This window comes from Cydia pomonella, chromosome 7 (assembly GCF_033807575.1).
Source record: "Cydia pomonella isolate Wapato2018A chromosome 7, ilCydPomo1, whole genome shotgun sequence".
NCBI classification, from domain to species: Eukaryota; Metazoa; Arthropoda; class Insecta; order Lepidoptera; family Tortricidae; genus Cydia; species Cydia pomonella.
In genome coordinates this window covers 7,103,712-7,128,310 of record NC_084709.1, presented here as the reverse complement: position 1 = coordinate 7,128,310, position 24,599 = coordinate 7,103,712, and the positions used below count along the sequence as shown (strand labels likewise).

The 24,599-nt window shown below is 35.9% G+C and overlaps 4 protein-coding genes across 4 annotated transcripts in view; 2 read left to right on the top strand and 2 right to left on the bottom strand.

Moving 5' to 3' along the window:
• Nucleotides 1-332: 332 nt before the first annotated feature.
• LOC133519719 (NADH dehydrogenase [ubiquinone] 1 beta subcomplex subunit 7) lies at nucleotides 333-2,303 on the bottom strand. The gene is made up of 3 exons (XM_061853782.1): nucleotides 2,063-2,303; nucleotides 1,726-1,894; nucleotides 333-513 (listed from the first exon to the last, which is right to left on the bottom strand). Exons 1-3 carry the CDS (start codon nucleotides 2,169-2,171, stop codon nucleotides 432-434), a joined length of 360 nt encoding a protein of 119 aa, XP_061709766.1. The 5' UTR covers nucleotides 2,172-2,303; the 3' UTR covers nucleotides 333-431.
• Nucleotides 2,304-2,644: 341 nt separating this feature from the next.
• LOC133519713 (serine/threonine-protein kinase Nek8-like) lies at nucleotides 2,645-6,668 on the top strand. The gene is made up of 6 exons (XM_061853777.1): nucleotides 2,645-2,955; nucleotides 3,033-3,123; nucleotides 3,593-3,763; nucleotides 5,621-5,781; nucleotides 5,861-6,011; nucleotides 6,233-6,668. Exons 1-6 carry the CDS (start codon nucleotides 2,885-2,887, stop codon nucleotides 6,464-6,466), a joined length of 879 nt encoding a protein of 292 aa, XP_061709761.1. The 5' UTR covers nucleotides 2,645-2,884; the 3' UTR covers nucleotides 6,467-6,668.
• LOC133519715 (U2 small nuclear ribonucleoprotein A') lies at nucleotides 6,654-10,674 on the bottom strand. The gene is made up of 6 exons (XM_061853779.1): nucleotides 10,497-10,674; nucleotides 10,138-10,285; nucleotides 9,597-9,761; nucleotides 8,959-9,143; nucleotides 8,165-8,311; nucleotides 6,654-6,901 (listed from the first exon to the last, which is right to left on the bottom strand). Exons 1-6 carry the CDS (start codon nucleotides 10,576-10,578, stop codon nucleotides 6,858-6,860), a joined length of 771 nt encoding a protein of 256 aa, XP_061709763.1. The 5' UTR covers nucleotides 10,579-10,674; the 3' UTR covers nucleotides 6,654-6,857.
• A 3,300-nt stretch (nucleotides 10,675-13,974) lies between these two features.
• Nucleotides 13,975-24,599, top strand: part of LOC133519703 (proteasome-associated protein ECM29 homolog) — a 38,710-nt gene continuing 28,085 nt past the window's right edge. The window contains exons 1-4 of the mRNA XM_061853759.1: nucleotides 13,975-14,159; nucleotides 14,274-14,392; nucleotides 15,813-15,941; nucleotides 23,668-23,786. Of these exons, the coding sequence (XP_061709743.1) occupies nucleotides 14,108-14,159; nucleotides 14,274-14,392; nucleotides 15,813-15,941; nucleotides 23,668-23,786 (419 nt within the window). The 5' untranslated portion in view covers nucleotides 13,975-14,107. The remainder of the gene's footprint in view (nucleotides 14,160-14,273; nucleotides 14,393-15,812; nucleotides 15,942-23,667; nucleotides 23,787-24,599) is intronic.

The following is a 24,599-nucleotide window of genomic DNA, read 5'->3' as shown; positions in this document are numbered from 1 at the left end:
CACTATTTTTGTTATGTTGGCTTTCATGATTACTTATACTAAATTATAGAAAACTTGAATTGAGAGATATACGGTACCTGTAAGGTAACGTAGTGATTATATGCTCTTTGAGGTAAACCCCAATTTTTGTCGTAACTTTTTTTATTTGAGGCTTTTCTTAGTTTTCTTTGATCTAGATGTCCTAGGTTGGTCGTAAAAAGCTTAAAATTAAATAAATAAAAGGTTACTTGGTTCCATTCTGTATAAAAATCCTACAGGTTTAATGTGGAATGATTATACTAGAATTCTTCTTTCATTCTTAATAATTAGTTTATTATAAAAAAGGTTAAAAATAAATAGTAAATAAACAAGGATTTAATTGATGATCTATTTACATTCACAAGTATGAATTGTATATTTTAACACGTAAAACTACAGTTGTTTCCATTCATTTATGCAGCTGCACCAACAAGTCGCTGCTCACGTTTTCGCAGGCGGCGCTCGCGCTCAAATTCTTTCATGCGCAGAACATAGCTGTAATCAGTTAAAAATAAATGAATATAACACTTTTCTTGGCAATTATTTTAAGGATTTTGAAAATGGAGTTTTTTATTTAATAACTGTAAGGAATAACTCCAGTATTTTTTTTTGTTTCTGACTCCTGTAACTCAAATATGTTACCAATACCAATGCTGCCATTAAAATGAAACATAGTCAACTCACTTTATTTTGTGTATTGAGAAATAGTTAAACTTTGTTTCCACAGGTCAAGCAAGAGAAAGTAGAATGATATCTCATCACTTATAACTATTAAGGAAAATGTCTTTTAACAGTGATGAAATAAATTTGAAATAAGTGAGTGAGAAAAAGATGTAATATGACCTCAAATGCTACTTAACTATAACTACATAAACAAGTAAGCATGAGGTTCTAAGTACGGCTTATCAAATCATGTATTAAATATTGAGCTTTGCTTTCCTTTGAGTTAACAAGTTATAATTATGCTACTTGATATTATTACTGTAAAGTTTTATCTAATATCTAAAAACTCTAAATACCCAATAAATATAATAAGTGTCACTGAAAGAGGAGAGAGAATCAACTAAGAGGTACTTTTTTTATTGATGCTTGATTTTCTTCTTATTACTTTTATGCATTGATTTAAAGGTATCTTGAATTCATGCAAGTCACACATCTTTTCCATAATCATTACTTGATTGGCTAAATCATTTAATCAGCATCTATAACCAAAAATATGGAACAAATAGATAGAAGAAACTAAGATTAAGCTACAGTCCATCTTAGTTAACTTTGGAATCACTTGAATCAATGGATTTAACAATTGGAGTCGCCTTTAAGAGCTTACCCCTCTGTCAGAAACCTTGGCCAGTGGTCATATGTATTGTATAGGCTGATGTCTATCTGACATTATATGTTTTTTGTGGGGGAGGGGCACATCAAATATACATGCCCCTCCCCCGCAAAATACAGCTGTTTTGTACAGACAAGGTGTCTCCAGTTGTTAAATTCTCCAAGACTTGAACAGAAGTAAGTGATATTTTCATAGAAATTTGACATTAAGGATGACCTTGCCACACTTTGCCATTGCAAATTTTATGCAGTTAGCTTGGTCCGACTCTAAACATATAACAATATTTTTCACAGTTAGATTTTCAGAATAATTGTCACCAGAATTTAAAAAATATCTTTCAAAGGAAATACAGCGTATATGAGACCAATACTTACTCTTGTTGTTCACAGTTCAGATAATTATGTTTTTCATGGGCACACTTGTAAAGCAATGGCATCTTATTGTATCTGCATACTTGGTATTCCAGTAAATGATGGGCACAGTAATCGCGGAATTTCGGAGGGATTCGAGCGGATACTAGATCCTCCTCCTTCGCTACCATTTCTGTAAAATCAACAAAGATTGCGGTTATAACCTGAAGAAAAGAATTATATAATAGACACTAAAACTTGTACCAGATCAAAACAGATAATTATAATTATTGAGTGACTGAAGTATTAAGTAGTTTCTTTGCCGATTTAAGAGTATTTTTCTAGTTTATCGGGTGAATACCTCGTTGTTTTCGCTGAAACGTAAAACCACTTTGCGCGTCGAAGGTAGGCTTATCGTCCATGACGAGGCCCACATCGCGAGCGTTCAATGAACCCATGATCTGACCCATGTTTAAAGTTTAGCCAGAACTGGGTTTCAGATGAATAAACACTCGGTAACGAATAATTAAAATGGTTTTTATGTGATGTGATCGGGGTTTCATTCAATTCTCTCAGATTTTTGATCAACCATAGATGACATGACATGACAGCTGTATTTTTTCTGCGATGTTTCATTTCACGCAGTACCAAGTACCGAATATAGGAAACGTACGAAGTATAATAACATAGCCAGTGGATGCCAGGGGGCCTACCGCGAAAACCGAAATTCGCAAATTGTGGGATCTTTCTTTTTCACTCTACGCTACAGTGACAGCTGGCTTAGACTCCATATTTATCTATGTTACCCACTATGGAATTTTTATGAAATACAGAACAATGACGTCACAGTCAAGTTACCTACTCTTTATAGTTCTTTCGGATTTATTAAATAGAAATTGAATCTGAAAATAACTGCGGACTTTTTTTTTCGTATATTTTTCGTGCATGGTATGAAATAATTTATTTTGAATACAGGATACTTCCCTTTTATATTCAGGAGCACAAATACCGAACCAAGACTACTCACTACACTATAGTGTTCACTTCAGTAATGAGGGTAGGTGGAAAAGAAATACTACCTACACAAAAAATTTGAACCCTAACAACCTAGCATGTAAGTCATATAACCGTTAAGAAACGGATTCTGCACCTTACTTATTTCGACTCTTTATAGTTAATTGCAATGGATACTGTAGCAAGGTATAAAAAACATAATTTACATATTGTGAAAACCATTGGAAAGGGCACTTATGGGTAAGTAATTTCTTTGGACTCCAATTTACTAAAGTGTGATTTTAAAATACATGTATATTCTGTATGTCTATTTTCAGAAATGTATTTTTATGCGAAAGGCTTGATATTCATTTAGCAACAATAGTGAAAGATATACAATTGGACGTAAAGATACAAGACCATAAGAAAGTAAGTCTATTCATTGTACATTATTACTAAGTATTGAATATTGGCACAGAGAGTTATTGTTTTAACAACGAACCATAGAAGCGGAGCATAAATCTCGCGACCTAAATGCGTAAGCGTAATGAATTTTTCGGCGGTTAACACATTCACTGCCGGGAACCCACCTGGTGGGCGCTCGTGAACTTTGTTCAGATGCAGGACAACCCGCTGGGCGGGTTGTTTTGTACGCAGCTATAGACCACCGGTTTCTGGGGTAGTGCGCCGTTTTTTTGTCTGGCAGTGAATGTGTGTTACGACGTTTCGGTCACTTGGTACAGGCATGTACAGGTTGCGATTGCTACAATTTCATTGTTTGGTATGGCTTCTCTATTAGTAATAATAACTCAATGTGTCTATTAAACATTTTTATAAAATGTTTTCTTCTTCACCTAAATTACAGAATGTTTCTTCATCCATGTATCGTTTTTTTCAGGACATTGAAAATGAAGTGGATATTTTATCAGCGATGAACCATCCCAATATAATTAAATTCTATGATTGCTATTACAATGACCGGCATGTTATGATATCTATGGAGTATGCTACTGGTGGTAACCTGGCTGAATGCATGTACCATCGCTATCCAAAATTAATTAAACAGCAGGTAATTTCAGTATAAATTAGATCTTTCCCAATACTACGGTTAGTTCATCCCGAACTTATTAGTTCTCGCGATATATAAAACACGTGAATTCGTGAAATGTAGTTTTTCATAATAAAAACTTTTTTCACCACACCAACTGGTAAAGGGCCTCTTGATTGTTCAAAAACTAATGAGAAAGTTGCATTTTATCCACATGTGGGGCAAAGTAATCAGATGCAAATTTTGAGTTGTTTCTTTATGTTAGCTGGTAGAATTGACTTTTAAATTATGATATTAGATGATAATTTTTTTATTACGTTCATTTGGATTTTTTTTGGTATTTCATAGTTAGTATTTTGTGGTATTTTCCTCGCGTTGGGGTGGTGAAAAAGTTTGTGTTTCATTCGGAGGCAAAGTTTGTTTAACGGCTTGAAACCCTCGCAACGCTACGCTCGCTACTTCGCTACGCTCGTGATTCAATTTTGGAATCTTTTGCCTGCTCGGGTATCAATATTAGCATGAGCAGTTACAACTTTGCATGCTCCCTTGTAAAACAAATAACTATTTTTATGCCTATAAAATATTCAAAATTCAAAAATTTATTCTGCAAGTAGGCCTCAAGGGCTCTTTTACAAGTCAATACAACATTTATAGTAACATCATATAGTGACATGAAAAATACATAACAACATTTATAAATACAACAGCCAATACCTGGGTAAACATTACATTATAATAATCTTAAAATAAATAATTAATACAATACAATAGAGATATAGTCTCTATGGTTAAAAACACATTAAATCTGTGATATTAATAGCGTGATTCAGGATTTTCGCCATACCGAACAGCACAATCAATTTAACCAACTTTACGTGTGTTTATTACACTTTAAAATTGAAATAGACACCTTTTTTTTTCAAATAAAAGAACAATTTTTGAAATAGGTTCACACGATTGAGAAATATCCTCGAAAAACCAACATACGTTAATTATATCGCGCAAATTAGTTAGACAAATCGCTGTACACAATTATACTTTGTATAAGTACTTCTGATCAAGTCTTTCGCCTCACAGTTATACGGGAAAATTCAAAGTTTGTACGGAAGTACGGAACCCTCGGTGCGCTAGTATAAAAACTCACTTGGCCGGTTTTTTTTAATAACAACGCACAACGCCATCTATTGTGCGTTTCTGAAGTCTTTACTGGGTCTGGTCTGGGGTCATCGTTGGAGGGTCTGCTATCTTGTGGCCTGAATCGGAACCATAAACATGTATATTTAATTATTTACACGTCATGTGTTTTCTTGTGCATGGTAGGTTCTGCCATCTTTTGGGCTACATCGGAACAATAAACATCACATTTACGCCTCGCGCCAAAAATCTGACGGCTCCTGTGCTACCTCTCCTACAGTTCATGCACGCTCCCTATTTCACGAAAAATCTTGCTAATGCGATTCAGCATTCTTAGTTCCTACTACTCGAAACAGCGCCATCCCATCTAGCATGTGTTTAGATAACTAAGAAAAACTATACTAGTGGGGGGGGGGGGCATTGTCTGCAGGAAAATCTTGATAACGCGATTCAGGATTTTAAGTATCAGGAACAGCGCCATCTAGGAGGTGTTTTGATAATTAATCAGAAACAGGCTAGTTGGGTCATTGTTTCCAGAAAAATCTTTATAGCGCGATTCAGGATGTTTAATACTCGGAACAGTGCCATCTAGAATTAGTTTTGGTAACTATGCAAAAACTGTGCAAGTATGTACAGAATCTAAATAACTGTATGATTCTTAACTGGACCATTTATCAATTTTAGTTATCATTGTTTAATTTATTTTCCAACCAATAGGTACTGTATAATACATATCTGTTTCAGGAAATTATGTTTTATTTGTCACAAATCCTGCTTGGCGTGAACTACATACACAGTCTTAATGTGATTCATAGAGATTTAAAAGCAGAGAACATTCTTCTAACAGGCAAACATGGTCTTTTGGTGAAAATAGGTGACTTTGGTATTTCTAAAATGTTGGCTTCGTAAGTAGCTTTAATTACTAAAGGAGTATTTGATTTTACATACCAAAAGATGACGTTGTTAATTTTTTTATTTTTTTAGTGCTAAGAAAACCTCAACAGTGATTGGGACTCCTTATTACTTGGCACCAGAGCTATGCGAAGGAAAACCTTATGATACCAAAAGCGACGTGTGGGCTCTAGGATGTCTATTGTATGAGATGTGCACACACAAAAGACCATTTGAATCAGAGGTAAGTTTTCTCGTTTATATGTTTACAGGATTGTTTTACTTACGGTAGGCCATACACTTTACATATATAATCAAATTAATCAATCATTGTAACAAGCTAAATCAGAGTATGTCCCGCTAGATGGCGTTATAAATCTAATATGTTTGAAAGTTTGGTTTTAAGATTTTGTGCATGTAGGATATAATCATATACTCCATCTAAACTCGTTTTTTTTTTTCCAGACTTTAGTTGGCTTAGTAAAGGCAATCACAAGCGAAAGCGTACACCCAATAGATTTGACGTTGTATGAAAGAGGTGTACAGGATCTAATCGATTCTATGCTATCAATTCTACCGACGAAGCGGCCATCCGTGAAGGAGCTCATGGGTAGACAGGTTATTCTGCCTATGGTGTATACAGTTTTATTAGATGCAGGGAATGAGGAGTTACTTTATGAAGTTGCTAAGGAATTTTAAAATTAATTAATTTTAAGTTTTTCCCTTCAATGACGTAGCTTTCCAAGCTGATGTAATTATTATATTTGAAATCAGTGTGAAATATTAAATGCGTGCAGGTTTCGCTTTAGCAAATGAATGAATTAATGTTTGACAAAAGTGACTATGACAATGTAATGAAATGGAGTATTTTAATCAAATAAAACAATTTATCGACTTTAAACTTGATTTATTAAAAAAAGTTTCGCTAATAAGAAAGTGTGTATCTGTTCTTTTGCCAAATAAGGTTTATTGTGTAGTATCCACCTTAAGAGCAGTATTTGTAGTTATGTTCTTATCAGCTCAACGGCACACAAATATATTCTTAAAATTAAAGGAAATGTATCTGTTCTTAACATTAGGTTTCGCATTCTCACAGGCCATTCTGGTCAGTTTCCATTTCTTCTTCGTCTTCTTCTGAAATAAAAGAAAATGTTTATTAGCATAGGAAATAAATCACATTGTAAAATTAACGAGTGCTGACAGAACAACTCCATTACTTGTTGAATTTGGGAAAGGTATAGTACCTTTCAGTCAGTTTCAGTCGCTTTCGTAAAAACTAGTGTCTACGCCAATTCTCTGGAATAGATGTCAAGCAGACCCCAGGCTCCCATGACTCCCATTAGCCGTGGCGAAAAGCCAGGACAAACGCGAGGAAGATGATGACTTCGTTTTTAGGGACCTCAGTAAATATATTCTTTAAATTGATACTACAACGAATAACTATCACCATTTTAAATGCAGTTTTCATAACAATGCCTACATAACTTGTGCAAAAATGAGTTTAGGGTGGTTTAACATCTAACTCTTTTTTAAATCCAACAAGAATCTATTGAAATTATTATTAAGTGTAAACTAATGCAAATATGCGTTGTAACCGTGCTTAATAAAAACCCATTTGAGTGGGTTGGTTACCACCCCACTTTTGTTACCACAAAGAGGCAAATTATTTGGGCTATTGTTTTGAAAAGCTTTTAATGCTGTTTCTGGATTATATCTGGCAGAATTACAAAACTTCTACAAAATAAATAGTACAACATAAAAATATACAGCCGATCCAAATATGTGTTTACAAAATTAGGCGGCTGCAACACTTGAATCGACCCAAATATGGTGCTAACCGGTGTAATCCCTGTGATTGAAGAATAATTATTAAATTAAATCTATTATGTCAATTATGAATAAACAAATCAATTCATGAGGCACCATCCTTCACTTTCAGGAGTCTGTCTCCATTATCCAGGAACCACTTTCTGATGATGGACTCCTGTGGAAATTATTTTTATCATTTTCTTTATGATGTTGATGAATGAAAAATCAAACTATACACAACTAATATACTCAGAGCGCGTTTACAGTGGATAGACTGCAACAGTTGATGACACAATATTAAAAGTAAAAACAATATAAAAATAACCATACTAAAAACATGCCAGGCCAAGGCGTCAGTCAAAACGAGGAAACGCGCCCTATACAAGTTTCACCTTTACCCCAGGTTCGATTGAGATGAATTTTTTCCTAAGTACATATGTAAGTTGGATGACAAAAAAGTAAAATCAGCTGGACTTGAAATTATCATCAAAAGTATTACAATGTGGGTTGCCTTGCCAATAAGGGACACCTTTTGTTTGAAATTACAAAAATATTGTCTATTTATACAGTAGTAATAAGCTGTCTTACGCTGGCCATTTGTTGGCTGTGCTTGCAATGGCTTTTGGCCGGGAATCTGCCCTGACTGCAACATTCTTGTGAGCTTCTCAACCTCCACCAGGGATGAGGCGTTCTTGATGGCTTCTCGAATCTTGTGGATCTCTTGAGGAGTGAGGTCTGGAAGGTGAAATTAAACAAATTAATAAAAGCATGATTATCATATCACCCAAAAGATGTTTTCTGCTAGACACAGGCCACAATAATCTCCACAGTGGTCAGACAATTTGTGCAGTCCTTCATCGAATGGTTCTGAGTTAAATTTATATTTAGCAAAACGCTTCTTTATGTTCTTCTGTTCTTCGCAGAGTTTTCAGGAGCAATAGCTTAATTAGGGTTGTGCTTCAGGTGTATTCAGCTTTTAAAATGTCAAAATAATAAGTAATTACTACTTGATGATAAGAAAACTTTCAAAGTAGGTACCTACAGAAAATTATCCTACCCCATAAAAAGTAAAATATATGTGAATGAAGAATTTCAATTGGAACTGGCCTCATGCATACAATGTGTCTCTCCCGTACTGCTACCCTAACCTAGTCAGACCCTGTCTACAAAGCAGGAGGCCCCGGGTTCTAATCCTGGTAAGGTTTAAAGTTTATTTGTGTTCATCACACATATCCTGACTTATGAATGGTTTCTATGTATTTAAGTACATATTAATATCTATCTATTATATATATTATCGTCTAGTACCCACATTTGTTTAACATTGTCCCATATTATTTAATTATTTATTTATTTACTGCTGAAATGGTCAAAGAACTTACTAGTGACTTTGTTGTCAGGCATGTTTCCTCCGGGGACAAATGTCTTTGCCTTCCTACTGATCTCCTTTTGCATTTCTTTGCCCTTTTTACTCTTGAACAGCACATTGGCATCATCCCTCTCTTTTTGCTTTATTTTTCGGAAATCCAGTAATCTTAGTTCTGGCATTTTAAATGCAATATAAGCTCTGGAAAACGAAATTACTTTAATAACATAAAATAAAAATAATCAATAAAACATATACTTCTTTACCAAATTCATAACTGGAACATGGATCTGAACTGTTCATTTTTGTAGATATTGTGGATGATATTTTTCTTGGGATAGTTTTGAACAAGTCAAAAACCTGGATTTCATTATAATATCAAAAGGAAAATGTAAAGAATACCAGATTATTTTTTGCAGTGGTTATTTTAGTTGATATAATAAAAGGTAGACATAAACTAATAAGTATTTTTTCCAGATGTACCCCATTTTAACCTCTAGCAACCTATCATAGAAAAAATACAGAATTACAAAATTGCAATTACTAATTATTTAAATTTCATTGTAGGTAATTAGTACTAGTTTTAGGAAGGTGATATGATATGCTATGGGTTAAAAATTACTTCAAAGAACCTTATCCATATATCCTACTAACCTGTAATGTTGCTTATTTGCCACTGGATTATTCATTAGGGACAGTGTTCTCAGCTTTGGCAATGTAGCTAGGGGGTCCAAATCACCAAGTTCTGTTATATTGTTGTTGGACATTATCAGAGACTCCAAATTGGGCAAATACTGCTCCAATGATTCACCAATCCTCCTGAAATAAATGGTAATATCAAATATATCTGCCAATACAAAACTTCATAAGATCCAGGGCAATTTCATTGATTTTCGGTTTAAAGGTATTTATTTTTAATAAGATATGACATTTCGCTTACACAAGAAATATGTATGGCATCATGGGTTAATGATGCAATGCCCAAAATAAATAATATATAAATAAAACAATTATTTTATTATAAAATGTTATATACAGTTTGCCCGAATCTGTAATCAGTGCACCCTCAGTGAATTCTTTTAAAAACAGACTCGACAAACATTTTATAAATGGACAAAACACAAGTGCAGGACATTGATGTACACGTATCAGCTATAAGCTGCCTGTGCATTCATAAATAAATAATAATACTTACACAATCCTGTTGTTGTTCAGTAGTATGCATTTCAAGCGTTTCAATAAGGGGAATCCATCCAATTTTCTTATATCATTATCGGAGAAATCAATGGTATCAAACTGATCAAGTGTAGCCCCCAAGTTTTCTATTTGTGGTATTTTGTAACCTGCAAAAAATCAGATAATAGTCAGTAAAGTTAAACAAATCAAACCAAGAATTGCTGAACCAAAACGAAGCACAGTTAGAATTACGGTACAAATGTAGTCAGGCTATCTTGCGTATATTCAGGCTAAAGGTATTTTTTTATTATTAAAAATCATAATTTAAAGGAGAATTTTTAGTATGAGGTTATGTATCAGGGCGATTCAGTTTCTAACCTCTCAAGTCTAATTCGCGATCCCGACAGGGATTCATATACTGCATAGAGTTCTGTATAAGCTCCGTTGTGAGCTTCACCATGATTGAATCAAGTTTGTTTTGTTTTCTTGGAAATTATGCGAGCTCTGTTTTCTGATAACGCCGCATCACACAAATCAAATCACACAATGTGTCAAATCAATTGTCAAAATGAACGGTGAAGTCTATACTCTATGGCTAACGCCAGATACGTAGTGTTGCCAGGCGTACCAATCTAATGCCAAGTATACATGTTATGTTATGTTATCACTAGCTGTGCCCGCGGCTCCGCCCGCGTGGTATTCGGTCTGTGTCAGTAACCGGCTCATTCAACGCTAATTTCTCTGCCTCTCCCCTGGAGGTGGAACTTGAAGTAAAGTTGGCAGATGGATACGCTAGAGGACTGTAGTCTAGATAAAATATTTTACAATTAGGTACCACTTAATAAAACTACACTCCAAAATCAATTGTTATTTTTTTCAAATTCGTCCTTATTCAAATTTTTGACGTGATTTAAACGACATAGAGTAGTAGATGTATATCGGACAATACAGTTCCACTTTTGTATTTTTTTTACGTCCTTGACTGTACCTATCCAAATCATGTCCATGGAAAATATCATCCAAATCGGTGCTCCAGACCAATCAGTCTAAGCATGAAAAGGTAAGAAATATACCCATAGAAATCCATACTTCCGAACACTATCGAATTTAGGTGTAATACCTATTAGTTAGAAGTAGGATTAGAGGAAAGGAGAATACTCGTAGATATCAAAAACTTGAGGCCGAGTATTTACATTTTGTTTACAGTTATGTTTATGTATGCACAACTAAATGTATACATATAATTATATCTACAGTTACATACTAATAATTAGGTAATACTAATAATAGGTATGTAATAGTAGGTTCCGTTGCATAACTTCGGAGGCGACAAATTCCGAAGAAGCATGATTGGAACTCCAACTTTCAGGGTTAATGTGTGTGCTGGGAGTCCTGAAGCACTCAATGAGCTAAGGAACTAAGAAACTCTACCACCCGGTAGAGTTCCTTAGTTATGTTGTGACATTGCCTTCATCCAAGACAGTGTTAATGGAATTATATACTGCATGTTCACCTTAATTCGATTTCCGCCTGCTCATTTTTCTGCGTGAGCATGGACCGTTCCTCTATGGGCGTGAGGATGGATCTCTCACAAACCCAAGAATGGCTCAGGTCTCCGTACACGCTACGAATGAAGTTTTCAAGGGATGGAACGATCCTGCATAACGTCTGTGGTAGTTGTGGCTACGCCTAAGATCACGATCGTCGCTATAGTTTCGTAACGTCAATGCGTTGTGAGACTTTCGTGAAAGGTTCGCTTTTTTCGGGAAGGCATTTTCAGTTTTTAGTTCTTATGGCATTTTAACGCGTATGAAATGCGAGTCCCAAATCGTTTGACATTTACACCGCAAACATCAGAGATTTTTTTTTTCATAGTACACACCTTCGTAGCCATTATTAAGTGCTAAAAGAGGCGATACGTATGAATATGGATACGATAAAATGACGATTAGGTATAATTCATGACGGAGAAAATATTTTTTTAAATAATTATGCAGTTATACGCGTGTTGATATGTGTGTTGATTTTGCCACTACTTAACTATGTAAGTAAACTCATTTTTAACCGACTTCAAGATTTCAAAAGGAGGAGAATCGAGGGAACTCTTCAAATATGAAAGTCATACATATAATGATTTTTGTATTTTCTTTAACAAATCTAGCATTTACATTTAAAAAAGTGACATTTGATGAAGTGGAACTGCTGATGATGATCAGAATGGAACTCTTCAACGATACACAGTACACGTTTGGCGATTTGTCCTCTTCGCTGTGTTTGTTAAGTAAATTAGATTTGTATGACAAAATTTTGTCAGGTTCGAGTTCTGACGATGGGGTCCATGAGGAATCGAGGGAACTCTTCAAATGTGAAAGGCATACATATAGTGATTTTTGTATTTTTATCAACAAATCAAGTATTTACATTTGTAGAAGTGACATTTGATGAAGTGTAACTGTTCATGATGAACAGAATGGAATTCTTCAACGATGCATAGTTCACGTTTGGCAATTTGTTCTCTGTGCATGTTTGTCAAGTAGTTAGGTTTTCAAGACACATTTTTATATTTCTATCCTATTTAGTTTTTTTAATAATTATCTGGTGCTTTATTTCATGCATGGTGTGAAATAATTTATCTTAAACTCGACATCGACCACAGTCAAATACCCTATTGCGGGTATCTTACCAGTCAACCATAGGGCAAATCTGAAAAGTGTCTAGGTGGGTGCAGTGACAAAAAAAAAAACATGTTACCTCCTTTTCTACATAATTAGGCGTAGGACGCTGTTTTTTTAATTTAATTGTATGAAATCAAAAATCAACAATAATCGTTCTTTCACCGGTCTACCTCATTGAAGTCGGTTTTTTTTTTCTTAAAAATTATTAGTTTACTTGATTACTAAATTTTTACTCAGTTTCCCAAAAGATGGCACTCTGCAATGTATGGCAATTAATTTACTGTCGTTTAATTTCGTTGTATTATTACATCAACACAATTGAAATTGAATTGATATCCGTACCCCCCTCTTCTAACTTTAGAGTTATTTTGGCAAAATCCTTCCTCGGTGGCTTAATTTCAGCACCATATCTGTTAGTTTAGCAGGGTACTCGATACTCGTAGCACAAAAGTTTGCACCTCCTTCCTAAGTAGCGCCATAAGATTCAGGTGCAAACTTAACTCAATCGAGTGTAGTGGCTACCCCCTATTCTAGGGGTTGAATTTTTATAGCCTATAACTTGGCCGGGCATTTTCTCGACAGATTAGTAAATTTTGCATCAAAATCCGTTCAGCCGTTTTCTCGTGATGCGAGGTCAAATAAACAGACAAACAGAAAAACAGACAAACAGACAAAAATTCTAAAAACTGTTGGAACGTGTTCTGTTAACGATTCTTAGTATCCCCAGCCTACTTTTTTTCGAATATCTTCCATGTACAGACTTTCGACCCCCTTCAGCTTTATTATATGTATAGATTAATGATAAGTTGCGAAAGATTTATTTTATTTCACTAAACTATATTATTATTATTTATTTATTATTATTATTATTTATTATTATTAATAATAATAATATACAAATATGAAACTCGTGCTTAGTAACAGTCAACAATTTAAATAACTTTCACGTGAGCGTGAGCTACGCTGACTATAATCTGGCAAACTAAAGTAATGAGAAGACAAGGACGTGACATTCAAATTATTATGCGAATTTGAATTTTTGAATAAAGAATTTTCCAATATTCTGCTTTTTTGCTTTTGAAAAGCTAATGGGCCAGGCTAAAATTTCATTATTTCACAACAATTTCCTTCATTCACCTATATTGAGCCTTACTATACAGAATCTTTTAAAAATAAAACAGATGTTACCATAAATTGTCACAATACAGGTACACTAATACGTCAAATCATAATATTCTGTCCTGTCATTCTGTTTAGGAGTTTCGAGTCAATCTTCCAGAACTTAAAAGCGGGTTTTCAAATAAAAGCTCAATTATGTCGGAAATGGAAGTGGGTGATAACGAAAATGACTGTTCCAATGATTTGTGTAAGTGCCAGTCTTATTTGTACATTTTTAGAAAGTAAAACAATGGCCAAGTTAACCCTATGTTTGGGCCGGCTGCTGTGGTTTTAATTTAGCTTGGGGTTTATTCTTTTATAGTGTTGCTTGATCGAGTGTTCCTGCGACTTGGGAATGCGGAAACAGATGACCAGCTAGAGAGTTGTCTTGGACGTTTCCTACCTCCTGTGATTTTGAAGCTGTCCTCGGCGCATGAACAGGTACCCGAAACCCAAATTAACTAATATTGGCCTAGACATTGTATTAGTTTTATTTAATAATTTCTCTTAAACTTATTGTTGTGCTATCAATAAGAGATTGGTGTAGAATAATTGTTATATTCTACTTCAAAATAAATCATATTTTTTAATCAACAACTATTATCAGAAAGTTTTACTCATTGTTCAGATTCTGAGGCGTCAGTTAAAATACTTACTTATTTTCTTTTTTAGAGTTCAGATTTATTCCAATCATATTGATCATGCTGGCCCATTTGGAGTTTTGAATAGTCAATTATAATGACTGTTCTCTGTTGTATATTAAACAGGAGTTGTTTTATTTAACCTAGTAATGATAATAGATATAAAAGGTAGGGTCAAGAAGGGAACAGTGACTCAGAAAAAACCTGGCCAGGTACAATGGCTTACTCAATCTAATTCCAACAGGAGAGAGGCTATTTTATTCCCTGCTATTACAACAGCAACATTCAGTTATCAAACAAATTCAAATGGACAAGCAATGGTTAACCCATAAGTGTGCTACAGTGTATAGCGATATTTGGGCGACTGAGCCATTTTTCTCGCCTTGATCCTATACATCCAATATCTCTTCAAGTGACACACATCTTTTTAGAGTTGATGAAATTTTGACTTTATTTAATTTGATCAAATTTAAAATTTAAATGACATAATAATCGGTCGGGAGTCCATGAAGGGATGAGTTTTCAGAAAATATCTGATTCATTTAGCATTGAACTGTCAAGATTTAACTGATTGGGAAATTGATATGTTCAATATTAGATTGTGGTTGTGTTCAATGCAAAATTGGATAAAATTGGCGTGATACAAAGTAATAGTTATGTCTTTAACTCTAGAGTGCTTGCACTTTGAGCATTTTCCTGCTCGTGGCAAAAAACTGCTATTACTTTAACATGATACATTATTCAAGGTCATAAAACTGACTACAAACGGATTTTATTTAAAGATTCAAAAAGAAGAAAGATTCAAAGAATTTATTTGCACAGAATACTTATATACATGCATTTATTATTATTAAAGCGTTATGTGTTCTACACTCAGATTATTATTATTATTATTTTATTTTTTACCTTGTTTTGGGGCTGACTGCAGATCCCATCTGCTGGGTGAAAGCCTCCTCACTTTTTCTCCACGCATCCCTGTCTTGGGCTTTTTGGAGCCAGTCTTTTCCTGCGACGGAGGAGAACAAACTGATTTATCCATCATTAAAACAAAAAAAATATTTTAAGTATGGGCGGTAAAATGGTACCCCACATGAGCACCCACTTTTCACGGAAAGGTGCACAACTACTCTAGGGTTAAAGGTCTAAATCCTCAAGGGTGTTGGCTATTGACAGCCTGTTACAAGTTAGCTTCGCCTTCCTCACAATACTAACTATTCTAGGTGCGCACCAAAGTGATGGAACTGCTGGTGCATGTGAACAAGAGAGTGAAGTGCCGTGCTGACGTACAGCTCCCCGTGGAGACGCTGCTGCAACTCTACAAGGACCCTAAGGCCAACAGCTTTATCATTGTAAGTGCCTTATCATAGATAATATCTTGTATATGTACTGGGTAGGTAATATCATTTATCTTATATCTGGAGAGATGAATGGCACAAATGATGACTGAATAGAATTACTTTCGAATGACACCCTTCCCAGGTTTGCTCAAGAGAGTGGGAAAACGAGTGTACTTTGGGGTTGCACATATCTATTGGCTGATATTACCACTTACCATCAAGCGGGCCTCATGTTTGTTTTACACTTTAATGCAGGACTCACCAACTAGTTTCTTCAGGGGTCCGGTTTTTAAAATGAAATGACCATCGCCATCATTTCTACTTGAGTTTTGTATTGTATTGTATTGTATTGTAGTTTGGGCGATTTTCCGCAACTCGACGACTGGCGCCTATTTTGCGTGACAAGGGGGGGTGGAGGGTTGGCTACTCTTGCCAGCCCAACTCCTCGAGGAATCCTATCAAACCTTTGATGTTGAGTAGGACCTCAGGGAGGTCTCTCGGGGATCCGAGATGTTTTGCCCTGTATGGGGCCACTCCGCTGCATTCCAGCACCACGTGAGAGGCTGTTTCTTCTGTCTCCATGCATCCTCGGCATAAGGGACTGTCTGTGATACCTGTTATGAAAAGATGTTTGTTAAATAGTCCATGACCTGTTATGACACTGGTTACCATACTCAGTCGGACCTTCCCTAGTTGAAGGAGCGCCCTTGTGAGCTTTCCGTTGATGCCAGGCATGGCTTCTTTTGCCTGTCTGCATCCAGTCTGATTCAGCCAGTGTTCTGTGTGTAGTTTCCCTGTACGTGCCAGCAGCATTGAGCGTACCTTGCTAAACGGTATCGGAAGAATCGGTTCCGGACCAATCGCCCCCGCACCCGATCCTTGCCTGGCAAGCTCGTCCGCAGCATCGTTACCCCGGGATCCACTGTGTCCCTTGATCCATTGTAAAGTGAACTTATTATTATTATGACATACCTCCATTAGTCGTTCGTGGCATTCGTGTATAAGTTTGGATGTAATTATATGGCTATTTAGAGCCATTAAGACTGCTCTACTGTCGGAGAGTATGCGGATGGAGGATCCTACTACCTTCCTTGCAATGATGGCAGCTGCCGCGTTTAAGATGCCCATGCACTCAGCTTGGAATACCGAGTTATGGGCTCCTAGCGGTGTGGTGATTGACATGTTCAGGTCTTCTGAGAAGGTTCCGGAGCCCGACCCGCTGTCTGTTTTGGACCCATCAGTGAAGATTCTCAGCTCCCGGAGATTGAGTCCTTCGTGGTTGTCGTCCTCATATAACTGTATTTTGTACCTTTTGTCAAAGATAGCTTGTTTGTGAATCCGATCCGTGCCCGACCTAAGCACTGGAAATTCGTCATATACCTTTTCCAGGCATCAAAATCAAAATCAAAAAATCAAAATCAAAATATTCTTTATTCAAATAGGCCTAGCAACAAGCACTTTTAAATCGTCAAATTTTACAAATATCATCTTAATCTAAATATCAGAGCAATTTATTGATGCAGTTATTATTGTTCTAAAAAAAACATTGAACTATTATAGATATGGTAAACTTAATAATAAGAATTTCATAAAAAGATCGTCATACATCAAAATTGTATAAAAATACTAGTCTAGAACCTTTCTAGAATAAAATCTAAATGTCAAAAAATACGGTATATATATACATTGAATTAATTTCATCATTTCAATTCATTAATAACATAACAATAAATAATTCATTCTTTACAATCACACTTAATCCCACGGTGTTTCATCATTCATGTAGTCTTGTGTGCTATAATAGGCTTTAGAGATAAGCTTACGTTTTACATAATTTTTAAATTTACTAACAGACAATTCAGTTATAATATTAGGAAGTTTATTGTAAAATCTTACACAATTACCCATGAATGATTTCTTAATTTTATGGAGCCTAGTGAAGGGCACTGCGAGCTTATGCTTATTTCTAGTATTAATATTATGTATTTCACAGTTTTTCTTAAAACTGGCAATGTTTTTATGTACATACAGAATATTCTCATAAATATATTGACAGTGTACTGTCATTATGTTAATGTCCTTAAACTTATCTCTAAGTGTGTCTCTATGGTACATTTTATATATTGCACGAATAGCCCTCTTCTGCAGAACAAAAATGGTATTTATCTCTGAAGCACTACCCCATAGTAAAATACCATATGACATAATGCTATGAAAGTAACTAAAGTAAACTAATCGAGCTGTTTTCACGTCTGTTAACTGACGGATCTTGCTCACTGCAAAAGCTGCAGAACTCAGTCTATTCGAGAGATTAGCAATATGGGGACCCCATTGTAGTTTAGAATCTAAAGTTATACCAAGAAAAACTGTGCTATCTACTAGTTCCAATTCCTCATCCTTGACAATGACACCTGTTTGCTCATTCCTTATGTGACTTGTAACAAACTTAATGCACTTAGTCTTTTTCTCATTTAACAATAAATTATTAACATTAAACCAATTTACTACTTTAGAAATAGCATTGTTTACATCACTGCAAGCTTGTTGCTGTCGTTTGACTTTGAAAATAAGTGAAGTATCGTCTGCAAACAATACTATGTCATGGTGGGTCTTTACTAGGTAAGGCAGGTCATTAATGTAGATAAGGAACAGGAACGGCCCCAATATTGATCCCTGCGGTACACCCATAGAGACCAATGACCCCGGTGATCGCTGTCCACTCACATCAACCCTTTGTATTCTACCGTGTAAGTAAGACTTTATTAAATTCAGTGCCGAGCCTCTTACTCCATAATAGTGCAGTTTCCTGATCAATGTTTCATGACAGACGCAATCGAAGGCCTTAGATAAGTCACAGAAGATACCTAAAGCATCCTGTGACTCCTCCCAGGCATCGAAGATCTGTTTAATTAGCTCAACACCAGCGTCGGTTGTTGAGCGACCCCGTGTAAAACCAAATTGTTTGTTGTGCATTAGATTATTAATGTTAAAATGTTTCAATAACTGACTCAAAACTATTTTTTCAAAAATTTTGCTGAATGTTGGTAACACTGATATCGGTCTAAAGTTAGTGGGGTCGGATGTGCTACCTGATTTAAATAAAGGAGTGACTTTACTATGTTTCATTAGATCAGGAAACTCACCGCAGTCAACACTGTTATTAAATATAACTACCAGGTCAGGCGCTACAACTTCTATTAAGGATTTGACAGTATGAACGGAGACTCCCCAAAGGTCACTAGTTTTTTTTACATTAATTGATTTAAACGCCTTTAATATATCTGAGGCACTCACATGTTCAAAATTAAGGTTTCTAGTACATTCTGGGACATTCTCTTCTAACAGTGTAACGGCAGACGAGGGTGATGAATTTAAGTTCTTAGTTGTGGAAGCTGGTACCTCGGTGAAGAATTTTTCAAATTCTGTTGCTACATCTAAACTGGAATCTACGATTTTGTCATCAATTTTTAGTTTAAGATCTTTCATCCTTTGCTTTGATCTACCAGTCTCCACATTAATTACTTTCCACGTTGTTTTAATTATATCAGAGCTAGTTTTTATTGTTTGACTTATATAATTACGCTTAGCGATATGGCAATCTATTTTAAACTTCTTCGAATATTGTTTAACATATTCCTTAAATTCATCACTCGTATTGAACCGCCGTTCCTCATACAAGGCATACAATGCACGTCTTCGTTGATGTAACTCTGCAGTAGCCCACTCACTAAAAACTGATGCATCACTAACCATGACCGATTTTGTAGTAAATATCGCATTATAATTTTCCATAAAAGTGTGAAAGAATGAATTATACATATCATTAGGACTCATGTTGGAAGACAGAAAGGGTAGCGCCTGAATTAAACTTTGTTTCATTCGTTCCACGCGGTCAGAGGTTACTGGTACAAAAGTTATTTGTTTTCGCAAGGTATTTTTCCTTACAGCCTCAAACACCATTAATTGGCCTAAGTGGTCTGATTCTAACTTGCTGATTACATTTTTAGCGGTAGGAAAAATATCAGTGAAAATATTATCTATACAGGTGGCACTAGTGGCAGTCACTCTAGTAGGCTCCATAAACATGTGGTTGAGATTACATGATTTGAAAAGATTCAACAATCTACAACTTACTGTTGAATTTTCCAAAATATTTACATTATAGTCGCCGCATATAAGTAATTTCTTACTAGAAGGTGATATTTTAAGTAGGACGGATTCCATTATGCTTTCAAATATTTCAAAATTACTTAAAGGCGGCCTATACGCACAGACAACAATAAATTGCTCCAATTCTACTGCACTTAGTTCTATAGTCCGCTCAACAGACATGGATACAATGTCCTTACGTTCCTTAAATTTTAACTGACTATTTAATATAATTAATGACCCACCATGTATGGAACTAAGTCTGGTGAACGAACTGCCCACCTGGTGATTATTAAATTGAGGCATTAATTCATTATTATTCAACCAATGTTCAGTAATACATAAAATATCAATATTATAATCATTCAAAAAAAGTTCAATCTGTAAATCTTTTCCTCTAATACATTGAATGTTTTGATGCACCAGGTGGATGTACATTCCATGTTTGCAGTATTTTTCATCAGATTTACTAAAAGCTAAATTGCCAGAGACAGATTCTTTTGTCTTAAGAGCTAATTTAAATTATTGGTTATGACTGGAACCAAAACCAAGTTCATACCGGTCTGCTCAATAGAAGCAGGATAAACTGCCAAATTTTTGGCAGAAATGTCAAACAAATATGATAGCGACAAAGCTATTTGTCTTTTATAATAATTTGAAAGGTATAACTTACCTTTAGTCCAAAAAACCATAGGCATATGGTATTTGCTAACAAATTTGTTAGTGTCAATTATACTAAACTTATCACTATATGTACAAAGATTATATAAAAATATATTTAACTTACACCTAGTGTTATTTTCTGCCTCTGACATTTGATCACAATAGGGGAATGTGAAAATAATAATTTCATTCACTATAAGTGTCCTTAATTTTTCAAAGAATTTTATTAAATTATTTTTATTCACATTACCCCTATTCCCCATAAGAATAAGCAGTGTTGTCTTTGAATTAATAGTACTATCATTTAAAATTCGTTTTGAGAGATTTTCAAGGCTACTATGAGGCAGACAATTGTTGATTGTACTAAGTCCCTTTAAGTAATAGTTTAAAAATGTGCTCATATTGCTTCCAATTTCATCACAGTACATAATGACATTAGGTTCAGGTGTGCTTTGTTGTGTAGTGTGGAAGGAGCTATTATCATTTTGTTGTGATGGAGTCAAACTGTCACACAGGTTCGGCTCGAGTGCTCCACTCGACGAATGACCATTCATTTGCATACAAGCACATGACTGGCCATTGGTCAGAGACTCAACCCGCTCTGAATTTTGCCTAATTTGGGATATTAAATCATCCATGGCTAAAGAATATTCATTGATAACTTTTTTTGAACTCTCATTTATTGCATCTAAGGATTTAATTGAATCCTCCAAACTCTGAACTTTTAATTTTAATGTCTGTGTGTCAGTTTCATATTGTAATTTACTATGTTCTAACTGAGCAGAGTATAAATCTAACTTATCCACTAAGCTTACATTAACTTTACAAAATCTCAATTTTTTAAAAAACAATTTATTTATTTTTGACAACTTTTGTTTTTTTTTAATAAGTCTATTTAATTTAATATATTTCTTTAGTTTGTTTCCGCTGCAACTTACTAACCTTGGTGTGGTGGTATCATTGGCTAAATCTGTAGTGGCCACAGGGTTTTCAATTGGTGCGGTAACCAACTGAGAGTCGGGCCGAACCAGTTCTTCGAATAAGGTCTGAGTGTGTGCTGCTGCTACATTGTTTTGGGCCTCCTGTAGCTCGTAGATTTGTTCGTGGGCGTCGTGCAGTGCTCTCTCCAATGAGTTGATGTCCTTCAGGGCCTGCTCATAGGCAGCACTACACTCAGTGAACCTGTCAACCGTCTCCTGAAGCTGGGCCCGCTCTGAATTTACATTATTATAGTCAGTTTCTAAAGAACACAGTTGCTTTTTCAGCTTATCATTGCTATTAAGTACTAATAATAGTTCCTTCTCACTGTCTTCTCTTTCACTAAGCAATTGAGCACAAGATTCCTTGGATTTTTTCAATTCCAGCAAGGTAAGTTGGAGTTTATCAGTCTCCTGCTGGCGAGCCGCTGCGGCTGCTCTGCGGGTTAGCATTGTAGATGTTTTTTTTTATTATATTAAACCCAAAAAAAACAAGGATTCGCTTACTCAAGCCAAGTGATATTTAGGTACGTACTTACATGAAATAGTGACGATTGACTATGTCTACACTGTGTTCTAACCCTGTGCAATGATTTACGCTTTATTATACGCACACTTAGTAATTACTAGTGATAAAAACAACCAGAAAGGATTTTAAGGCGAACACAGATTTCAAATGTATAACCTATAACGGCTACAAATTTGAGATATTACAAGACACGTAAACGTCACTAAAGCACTTCACTTATTATGTATACATAAAACTTAATGTTAAAACTATTTAATACACACTTAAACAGCTTAATATTACATGAAATATCATTAAAATTAAAATAATTACAAGGGACCTAGCAAAATCAGCTGCTTATCGTTTGACAGCCAGGGTTGCATGTTGTGTGGAGAGCTCCTATGCTGTTAGACCATATATTAAGGGTTCGCAACCTTACCGCTGAGAGACTGGCCTCTTGCTGTATGTGTAGGTGCAGCGGTGGAAGGTTTAACATGACCTCCATGGCTGCAGTTGGAGTGGACCTCGTGCAGCCAGTGGTGGCCGCGCATGCGAGCCTTTGGAGTCTTTGTAGCTTGTCTCGTACGTTGCCTATGTTTGTTCTTGGCCACCAAACCAGGGCACCGTAACAGAGTAGGGGGCGGATTATCGTCTTATAGAGCCAAAGGGTGATTTTCGGGTTCAGTCCCCACCTCTTACCAATCATCCTTCTGCACTGCCAAAAGACAACTCCCGCCTTGTCTATACGTTTGTTGATGTGATTGTTCCAATTGAGTTTACTGTCGAGAGTTAGTCCTAAGTACTTAACTTCATCGGTCAGCTGCAGCTCGGTTTGGAAAAGTGTTGGTCTGGTAAAGTTTCCAAGCGCCCTTTTATTGGTGAACATTACCATTTCTGTTTTGGTGGGGTTAACTGATAGGTCAAATTCTCTGCACCAGCGTTCTACGATCCGGAGAGCTGACTGGGTGAGGTCGCATACTGTACTGGCAAATTTACCTGATATCAATATTGCCAGATCGTCAGCGTAGCCTATTGTGTAGAAGTGTTCCTCGTTCAGTTTGGTTATAAGGTTGTTAACTACTAGGTTCCACAGCAGAGGCGACAGGACTCCCCCTTGAGGACATCCTCTCACCGCTGCTACGGCCTGCGGTCGACCTGCATACCTTATAATCCTCTTGTTTAACATGTTCATGATCCACTTTGTTAGTCCGGGTTCCGCGCCATGGCTTTCCAAGGCATTCCCTACTTGAGTTTATTAAATAAGTAAAAAATAATATAGGTTGGTGGTCTGGATCCGGACCGCGGTCCGCCATTTGGTGATCCCTGCTCTAATGCATGGCCTTTCTATACATGCAATGTCTATTCTATGGTCTATGCAATCCTTAACTTTATATCAGTAAACTAAATAGATTATTTTTATTGAACTGAAATATGTTTTCAGAATTTCTCTATAATTTACATCACAATGGGATTCCCGAGGTTGCCGCGCGAGCAGCAACTGGCTTTGGTGCCATCTTTGCTAGAGGCTATTGAGAACAAGCCTCAGGGGCACCAGGATGGGTAAATAACTTTACTTCTATATTTATTTTAAAGAAGATACAGATGCCAAGCTAATCCTGCATGCTATGTGCAATGGCAAAGTTTGGAAATGTCATCATTAATGTCAACTATCTATGAAAATATTATATTTATAATGACACTTCCCCTTTTGTTCTATCCAAGTCAGTGCAAAGTTAGCTTACGGAGTCTAGTCGCTTTTAAGGTGCAGTAGGTTCAGAGAGCGGAGTTAATGAAAAATCATACCGCTCTTAAGCAATGTTGAGGATTCTTAACATGATATCCGCGGTCCCGAGCACGCAAATTCATCTCGCTCACGCTTACGCTCTGTGAGCGTGAGTGAGAGAATAACACGAACCCCTGCTCCCCTAGTGAGCTGTGGCAAAAATTAGCGTGGTAATAAAACCAGCACCCTTTAGTTGCATTCATTAGCAAAACACGAATACGGTTTTATTAGGCCGCGGAATGGACGCACGCACAAATCAAGGCCGTTAATACAGATGTAGGGATTGCAAACCGGATTGGTTTTCAATCCGGCCGGATCCGGCCGGATTTTGTCCGTAGTCCGGCCGGATCCGGCCGGACCGGATCCGGTTTGGTATAGGGATATAAAAGTTAATTAAATGACATATTTTTCTAGTTTTTTGCGTAATACGTATTCCTAAATCTATAATTTGAAGTTAATAAATAACTTCTTAACAATAAAATAGAACTCGGTATTAAAAAGTGTCACAATGTCAATATCACTTGAAAAACAAAATTTGAAATCGGTAATTTATTATATTTAACCATTCAAAAGTGCTCAAATTTTCGTTT